This window comes from Musa acuminata, chromosome BXJ2-6 (assembly GCF_036884655.1).
Source record: "Musa acuminata AAA Group cultivar baxijiao chromosome BXJ2-6, Cavendish_Baxijiao_AAA, whole genome shotgun sequence".
In the NCBI taxonomy this organism is placed as follows: Eukaryota; Viridiplantae; Streptophyta; class Magnoliopsida; order Zingiberales; family Musaceae; genus Musa; species Musa acuminata.
In genome coordinates, this window is record NC_088343.1 from 44368806 (window position 1) to 44377672 (window position 8867).

General features: G+C 46.5%; 1 protein-coding gene across 2 annotated transcripts; it reads right to left on the reverse strand.

The window, feature by feature from the left end:
* Positions 1 to 5455: 5455 nt before the first annotated feature.
* Positions 5456 to 8867, reverse strand: LOC103990072 (probable galactinol--sucrose galactosyltransferase 6). Of its 2 annotated transcripts, none has more exons than XM_009409099.3 (7): positions 8483 to 8867; positions 8172 to 8404; positions 6951 to 8078; positions 6647 to 6856; positions 6427 to 6561; positions 6036 to 6345; positions 5456 to 5934 (listed from the first exon to the last, which is right to left on the reverse strand). In XM_009409099.3, exons 1-7 carry the CDS (start codon positions 8642 to 8644, stop codon positions 5557 to 5559), a joined length of 2556 nt encoding a protein of 851 aa, XP_009407374.2. In that variant the 5' UTR covers positions 8645 to 8867; the 3' UTR covers positions 5456 to 5556. The 2 variants fall into 2 exon arrangements, with proteins under 2 accessions (XP_009407374.2, XP_018683479.2); XM_018827934.2 differs by having other exon boundaries at positions 8172 to 8400; positions 8483 to 8622.

Consider the following 8867-nt stretch of genomic DNA (forward strand, 5'->3'; position numbering starts at 1 on the left):
GGTCTGGGAGTAAATCGAGATGGTGTGTGTTTCGAATCAAAAGCATTAATCGCCAGAGAACACCAACGACCATAATTGTAGCTTGTAGATAAGGTCTATGATCACCTTGGCCTGGCTCTGTAGTCCGGAATATTGTTGTAATGATGAGAAGATCCGTACTACGTTTCTGTAAAGATGATCTGCTGCGTGTCAAACCCCATTTACCTCGTATTACCAACAAAGCGAAGTACTCGGAGCATTCATTCATCCTTCTCACAACAATGCGAAGTAGGGTTGCTTTGTTTAATGGATCCACCGCTGGAGATTCCCGTTTAGGTCATTGAAGAAGCTCACTAGCCTTTTTGTTTTGTCTGTTCATATATGTTCTACCTGGGATGAACAAGTGTACAAATTCATCATGATGCAGCGGAAATCAGTAAAGATACAACACGGTTTGGTGGTATACATCATCATGGCAAAAAAACAGAGTTCCCAGACAATCTTTTATGCTTCATCTTGGCAACTCGGTTTCTGACAGCGCTGTTCTTTAGGATTAGGAGGAATCACGTTCGATCTTCAAAAGAACTGTTGAGAAACAGAGTAGATTTTCTTTCACATAATTGGCATTACAATACTTAAATATTTTTCTTAGAGAAGAAATCTAAATTTCAAAGAACATTAAATCTCATCAGTTTACAGGTTGTTCACCAGTGAAACTTGCTCTCAAAGTCGCAGGTTCCCTCCCCTTTCTCCATTAGTTTTCCTACCGCATGATGTATTCAAGATTTTTCATATATGATGTTTTCCTCGAAGAATCAACACACTCTTCTATAGAAATATCCTCTTACCTTCATATTTCCTTCCTCTGACGGAGGCTGCGAAATTTCCTATTACTAGTACTTGGAAAATTTTGTTTCGACAAGAAATGATGTCTCCTCTGTTTTTTCTTGGCTCTAATACCTATTCTCAGGCGACAATAGCCATTGCATGGCTGCTACAGTTCTCGAGGTGTTGGGTGATGCCGCCACCGATGGCTGTCGAGCACATACATTCCATGTGTCCCTAGAGAAACTTACTCCAAGCTCAAGGCTGACATCCTCATCACTGGAAAATATTAACAATTTCTACTGTGATATTTCTCTTTTGTTCTACAGTGATAGGAACACTATTTCTTGATGAGAATTGAGTTTAAAATCACATCCTTCCATGTTATATCTACAATGCTATGCTTTGAGTCTTCCTTTGTCTGTGAGCATTAAGCTCAGCCATGAAATCATTGTTCAAGAAAGCCATCGTTCTTGTTGTACTACTGAACACAAGATGAAGGAAACGAATAGCTCTAGATGTGCAAGAATGATTAGGGTAGATACTTCCTTCCTGATCACCACATTCAATTCCCTAAGAAACATTCCTTACCAGGGAAGCATTTGTAAGTTTCTTTACAGTTAGGATTGTTCCCAAGGCATGTAGGGCATTGGTTGTGGAGAAACTTTATGAACCTTGTATGTGACAGTTAATGATTGGTACAATGTTTGTCCTTCTTCCTTCACCAAAGCCTAATCATCACCAAGCCATCACATGTAAAATTTTTCTACCACTTGGATTGTAAAGAGATAAGGAAACAATTAGGACCCTCAAATAATTCAGACATCTTTCCTTTCTTCTCTTATTCTTCTGACACTCTCCAAACTACATCATTTTGGATCTCTCTCATGTTTTTTCTGCAAAGCATGCAAAGAACAGAGGAGGCTTCTGATAGGCCAGTGATGACATGCATGCAAAGTGGTCACCACCCCAAAGGTTGGCCTCTCACCATACCCACTCTCTCTCTCTCTCTCTCCCTCCCTTTTGTTGTTAGCTCTTTCCAATGACAGCTTTTACAGCAAAAATGAACATAAATCGCACGGAGGTTATATGTATTGTTGTCACTCATTCCAGCCTAGAAAGCTTTGCTGCTTCTTGTGTAACCATGATATCGGAGAGAAATGGAGTTGCTGCCTTCCAAGTCCATGCCATTCCCTTCCACAGCTTTCTTGAACTTCTCCTGTATAACCCTCCCTCCGACACAGAGGTGGGAGGAGGAAGCGAAGAAGAGGGTCAAGAAAGCTGTGGGAAGGGATGACAATTCAGGGCTTCTTTCAATGCGGAAAGAAGACAATTTACATTCCTCCTTCGCTTAGGGATGAATACAGATTGAATTCACCGATTCCTTGTCGAAAATTTCAGCATCAGTTAGTCAGTTTCTCTCTTTCTATTTTAGTAAGACCTGCTCACAGTTGCTCCTCTTACATTTCTATTGCCAATTGCATATATCTACCATCTTGAATCTGCTACCAAAAGCGTCTCGATGTGTCTTTCGATGTACTAAAAGATGCTTCTTTTCAGCAGTTTTCATTCTCGACAAAGTTCTCCAAATGGCCAAAGAAAAAAGTGAACAGCATAACCAAGTCCTTCAAAGTATTCGGATTTGCCAAAATCTTTGGTCTTATAGGCACTTAGTCCGATATTTCTTTAGCAGTTCGACCGAAGAACACAGTCGATGAAAAATCGATAATTATGCTTCATATTTCAGCCTGTGATCCACACGAGAGCTTGTCCCGCTACTGAGAGTTCTTCATATTTCATGATGAGCAAGATCTACCACTGGAGGAAGAAAACTGCAAGTTCATCGAGCGACAATGGAGAAAGCTGTACTGAGTTTTCTTCTCACGTACAGTGTGTCTGCTTTCACCATTCCTCTGTGAACAGCGATGCAGTCTGGACTTCACAAGCAGATCAGGATGCAGTTTCTGAAAGGCTGGCGTTTGTGGATCGAGCAATTCCATGTCCTCTCGGTTTAACTTTACTCGAAGCAGAGGAAGACTGCAGCTTTTTTCTGATACCCATTTCTCCCTGCTAATCCAATTCCTGGTTCCACTGCTTGCTGGTAATCTACAGGAACATGTAGAAAGGACATTGCAGCAGAAGAATTCTCCTGCCGAAAATTTCCATTCTGTTGTCTTCGAACACACTCTTCTTATATAAGCGCTACAAGTGACATCAGCTACACTAACCAAGATATCAACTTCATATATAAGTGGTGCAAGTTCATGAGTCCATCACATGTATATGTGGGCATGGATTCATCTTGTAGTGTTTTGGTAAGACGAGTACAAGTTGGTGAGAGGCAACCCTTCACTCAGCTTCTGAATTCAGGATGAAGATTCATGTCTTCGGACATCATGAAGAGCTTTGATTAGAATTGGTTGTGCACAGTCAATCTAAATAGTTCTATGTTGATGATAACTCGAGAGGTCACTAGCACTGTATAATCGATCTATGGTGAACCTTTGGAAACAACTCATTCGCTGCTATCGATGTGAACACATACATCTTTGTCTCTTCTCCGAGGCATACAAGTTCAGAAACATACCTTATCACTGCAACTCATCATATTTTCCTTGAATCATATGCTGCACTGTCGCGAGATGAGCGTCGAAAACCAATCAGAAAAGCCATTTGTTTCGAACATGGATCCTCGTCTATGCACATCAAATCCACGGGAAACAGCGTACGCCAAACATTTGGTTCCGGCCAGGGTTGGTGGCACATCAGATCGAGCAAAGCCCAACCAGTGGCGTGGGAGGAGGTGACCGAATCCAGTAATCGGAGGCTTTGTTTATTAGTCCCCAAGCAACAGCGTGATTAGATTAAAAAGGATTTGTGGTCAGGTCGATGTCTCCCTTCGGCCCACCGTCGCCGTCTCATCCGGCTGTCTTGTTGGGGCGCATCACCACCTCCTCTCCGACCCATAGCACTTTCCCTCTTAGTGTTACGTTCCCCGTTAATGGTGGGCGTGGAACGCTGGGCTCTGACACCGTCTGACTCCCGTTGTGCCCCCACTTTCTTCTTTATTCATTATATGTACTGCACAAGTGATTTGGAGTCGGCATTGGTTGCTCGAGTCGATCGTAATTCTTCTCCTGTAATCTCAGGTTTGATCTAATGCTTCTGATCCTGTGGAATGATGATAGGTTAGGGTTCAGTCATGGCTTATATTCTTCTCGGGATTGAGTTCTCAGTCTGCACCCAACAGTACTCCTCTCTTCATCTATAAATAGCCATATCTTCTCCTCCCTCACTCAATGCTAACAGCGTCTCTTCTTCTTAGCTTGTGCCCTCCTCCTCTCTCTCTCTCTCTCTCTCTCCCTCGCATGGAAGGTGTTTACGTATGATCCTATTTGCAGTCTTCCACAGCTTTCTTGAACTGCATCTGTTCTTCTCACTCTGGGAAATTGCGGTTCAATAAAGCTGTGGGAAACTACAGGTGGAGATCAAATAGCAGAATTCTGCGTGCCTCTCCGCAACCTTTCTTCTTCACTGAACATGTCTCACAGGTAGGTGTTGGTGCTTTATAGGTTGCTCTCTGATTCAACGGCATCATGGCAGAAAACATATGACAATCGATTTAGTAGATCTAACATGAGAAGATCAGTCGTAACTCAATGATAGAGCTTAAAACTCCACCAGTTGCATTCCACATTCCAATTTCGGTTCATAACTATTCAGATACACCCACATCTTCTTCTTCTTCTTCTTCAATCTACCAAAGATAGTCATGGAATCATATACTTGCAATGACTTGTACCAATTTTGTTCCCTCATCATGAGTTGTTTGTTTATGCTCTTTCCTTCCATATTTGCTGTAAAAGTCTTGATCTATTTTCATTCATTTTGATGATAGCTACTGGTTCTGTAAGATGGAATGAATTTTGTACATGACCTCAGGCATCTTATGCACACCAAAACACCATCAGCCAATTGTTCCTTTCCTTGTTTTTATGGTATACATTCAGTTGTATATAATGATTTCTTTTTCTTTCTCAATCTACTCTCATCCTCGTTTATACAATCACTACTGCTCAGCATGTTCTACATAAAATGATGTATAATTGGAAGAAGATATCATAATAAAGAGGTGTATCCCAGAATGATGTGTATATCCATAAACTTGTACAAACTAAAAGGACATGATTCATTAACCTTTCTAATCCGATCCGGCTGTCATTCTACTTCAGCAGATCCGTGTATTTTTGGATAGATGCATTTTGGAGGGCGGCTTAGCCCTCAGACGTAACTATTTTGGTTGCTTGTGATGCTTAGAGGCATTGGTTGTACTCGCTTCTTGTAGTAATGTCTCAGATCACTCATCATTCTACCTTAAATCCATCTACTACGTTGATACTGCGTTATAGACGATCTCTATCCGAGCGATCATTCTACCAAATTTTATATGCTTCTAAATACATAAAAACATAGAGGGAAAAAGAAGGAAAGGAGAACTGTCCTGCAGCGGAGAGATCTTTGTTCTAAGGTTTACGACGGACGAGTTTCATGTTCTTCTGCGACATACTCTCGAAGCATGCATGATTTGTATCATTACATTCGTACAGCAGCGGAAAGAAACGAGTGAGAAGATAATGACATACTTGTGATGTGAAGAACAAATGCAAAATTTGAATCATTAGCGATCAACCACAATCAATTCCCATCTTCCCCTCAGTCGTCCAATTTCCCCACCGATGGATCTTAATTTGCCTACACTTCGACCACTACATTGTGAACTCTCTGATCACCCTTGGGCATGGCTTCTAAATGAAGAGCCAGGAAACCAGAAGAAGAATCATAAGCGAACTCTACATCCACAGAACCCAGCGAACATCTCCTCGGCCTAACGGAGGAGTATGCTCCAAATCTCCCGCATCCCTTGACTTCCATGCATATTATTGCAAGAGAATCGGGTCCCCTGTTCGCCGGCGGCGGTGCCTCGTTCGACTCGCTACCGCCGAATCCTGAACCGGACTCCAACATGCTGGCTGCACTCAGAACATGGTATGTGAGGCCTTCTACTGCTGCTCCAGCATTGAACATGTCCGCCAGGCCTATCGGCGCAAATCTAATACCAGGTGCCAGATCCTGCATCACAAGCACAGTGATTGATGAGAGAGGCTGAAACGATCCTCGGTTTTCAGAAAGACAAAAAAAGCGCCTGGCTGTGGGAAACGAAGCTGGCAGACCTTGATGGGGGAGACTGTGAAGATCTCATGCTCCAAGACCTTCAAGGAGACGGGCATGGCAGCTCTGAATGGGAGGAGGACAAGCTCTCCGTCTCTGTGGCGGAAGGCAACGCAGTCACCTTTCCAGTCTCGGTCGGTTGCAGCCTCGGAGACGAGATGCACGTCACTTCCTCTCACGGCGCAGGTCAGAGCCTCTGATGTTGTTTGGTGGAACATGTTCTTCTTCTCCGTGGAGCTCCACGCTGCACCTTGGCAATTGAAGACCCCAAGAACTCCGGTGTACTTGTTCATGTTCCATATCTTGAGCAAGCTAGAACAGAAGTAGAGCATAGCATTAATATGTATATGTATGATCACCTCCGTGAATCATGAAGGGATCACCGGTGCTCACCTCACACCATCACGAGAAGGATCGGAGAAGAGGCAATCACGCGTAGGACGACCGGGCAATCGAGGGCGAAGAATGGATCCATCGGGCAACACCAATTTCTTCAGCAACTCAAAGTTGTGCTTTCCGGGGGCATCACTATACGACCAAAAGATCTAACTCAAATTAGATGAACAACGCAAGCAATTTACTCCTACCAACAATCGGGTTCTCGATAACTCACCTTACGTATATCGGTCCTCCACTAATCGCTCGAGCTGATGCATGGTACTCTGCTGCCGGATGCAGAGAGTGGAACATGTCCCAATCAGGGAGCATGATCTCACCGAGGAAGATGCTGTTGTACGCAACTGAGGCGATGTGGATGGTGTGCGACACCGAATCCCTCGGGTAGAAATCATCCGACGCCCGCACCACCGCCGTCTGCTTCGAACTGGATTCGTTCAAGCAGCAGCACCACCAACGAATTATATGTTAGCACCATGTTCTTACCCTGCTATCTGAAATCGAGAGGGAGGAGCACAGACCAGTAGAGAGCATCGGTGTTGTGGCTCATGCAAGCGATGCAGCCATTGTCCGGGAAATTCTTGGCGATCGATGCATCGAGAGCCCGGTGGTACTGTCGCGTCAGCTCCACCCTCCCACCGTGTCCGGCACCGAGGGTCTCCAAGATGCACTGCACGTCGACCTTGACCCCGTCGATGCCGGCGGCCGCCAAGTAGCGGTGGAGCTCGTTGTAGAACTTGTATACGCTCTTGGGGTGCACCAGGCCCAGCCCCTGCATCGTGAGCACGTCCGTCTTCATCCCCGGCTCGTTCTCCACCACTCCCGGCGACACCTTGGGGTACTGCATCTTGGAATTGTAGTCCTCCATCCCCTCGACCCCCGGCCGTACTCCGCCCCAGTACCCAGTGATCGCGTGCCATACGTAGACATACTTGAGCCCGTACTTGTCCTTCGCTGTTTGCACGATTGTTTTGATCCCGGCGGCGGGATCCTCCTTGCTCTGGAACTTGCCGTTCTCCTTGATTCCGGTCAGCCGTTGCAAAGGACTCGGCTTCTCTGGCTCTTCTGAGGATTGATCGGAGCCGACGGACTGCCATCCGTCATCGATGATGACGAATCGCGGCGGGGCGCCGCCGGCAGTGAGGCTTCTGAGCCCGGCTTCGACGCCCTCCTGCGTGACGTCCTGGTAGAAGGCGTCCCACGTGCACCAGCCGAAGTAGTCCACGACGCCCGGGAGCTTCTTTTCGCTGCGGTGGCGGAAGGACTTGAGACGGGACTTGACGGCGTCGATGGCGCCCGATATGGCTGCAAAGGGGTCGGAGCTCGCGGCGCCGACGAACAGGACGTGGGAGAAGGAGGCGGATTTGGTGTCGTCGTCGCCGCTCTCAAGGCACAGCTCCAGCTCGTCGCGGGAGTTACCCTGGAGGCAGGCCCGGAAGGGGCCTTCGACTAGCGGGAGGAAGACGGTGTAGACAATCTCATCGCTGCTGCTGCTGCTGCCGCTGCCATCCATCGCCGTAAGCTGAGATCCATCCTTGGATTCAAGGAGGAGGAATTGGGTCTCATGGGGGATGTCCCTCCCCTGATCGCCCATCTTCTGAGCCATCCACCACAGCTTGAAGCGGAAGCTCGCCAAGAATCGAACATCTCTGCAACGATTCAAGATCCAAAAGACTCAACCAAATAATGCGCTAAGCAACATAGCCTTCTCTGTAATCGATAACAGAGGATCCACGGCTAACCTCAGCGTGCCAAGAGACACGACATGACGACATGACGGCTCAGAGAACTGAGTGCCGAGGAAGATGCCGTCGACGGGGCCGGAGCTGACGGCAGAGCTAGAGATCACGTTCTCAGGAACGCCGGAGAGGACGGTGCGGTCTTTGATGACCAGTTTCCTATCAGAAACCCAGACTGTTTTGGTGATCGTCATCTCTTTGGGCTCTCCGACAAGCGATCCCGATTCAGATGCTGCCTAACCACAAATCATCGGTACAAAAGGCATCGAAACAAGATGAAACGAGAATGGGTATCCGAGAGATCAAATCGATACCTTGGAACAAAAGGTGGTGAAGGGAGTCGTGACAGGAGAAGACAATCTAGGAGACACTGCAACAGATCTGGAAGGAAAGAACGAGATGAATCGAGAGAAGTAAGGAGGTTTTATAGGGAGGGGAGGAGAAGGGAGGCGGGCATAAATGGCACTGCCCCTCATTCTAATTGCAAGGGGTGGACAGATCTGGTGGTGATATGCTCGATGCAACACGGGCAACCTCTGTCGACCTGTCGAGTTGCAGATGGGCACGCAGCGGCTCACAAGTAGGGCAGAGAAAGGAAGGGTAAGGGATGAACCGTGAGAGCACGCAGCAGCGGATGCGATTGTGGATGAGAACAACACGTCGGATCCAACGAAGCCGGGTGGTAACAAAGAGAAGGCG

Excerpts from the sequence above, each read along its gene's own strand:
- LOC103990072 (XM_009409099.3), bottom strand. The coding sequence starts at position 8,644 with ATGAGGGGCAGTGCCATTTATGCCCGCCTCCCTTCTCCTCCCCTCCCT. Across the intron at positions 8,405-8,482 it reads TCACCACCTTTTGTTCCAAG|GCAGCATCTGAATCGGGATC; the intron begins GTATCGATTTGA and ends ATTTGTGGTTAG. Across the intron at positions 6,562-6,646 it reads GGAGGACCGATATACGTAAG|TGATGCCCCCGGAAAGCACA; the intron begins GTGAGTTATCGA and ends TTGGTCGTATAG.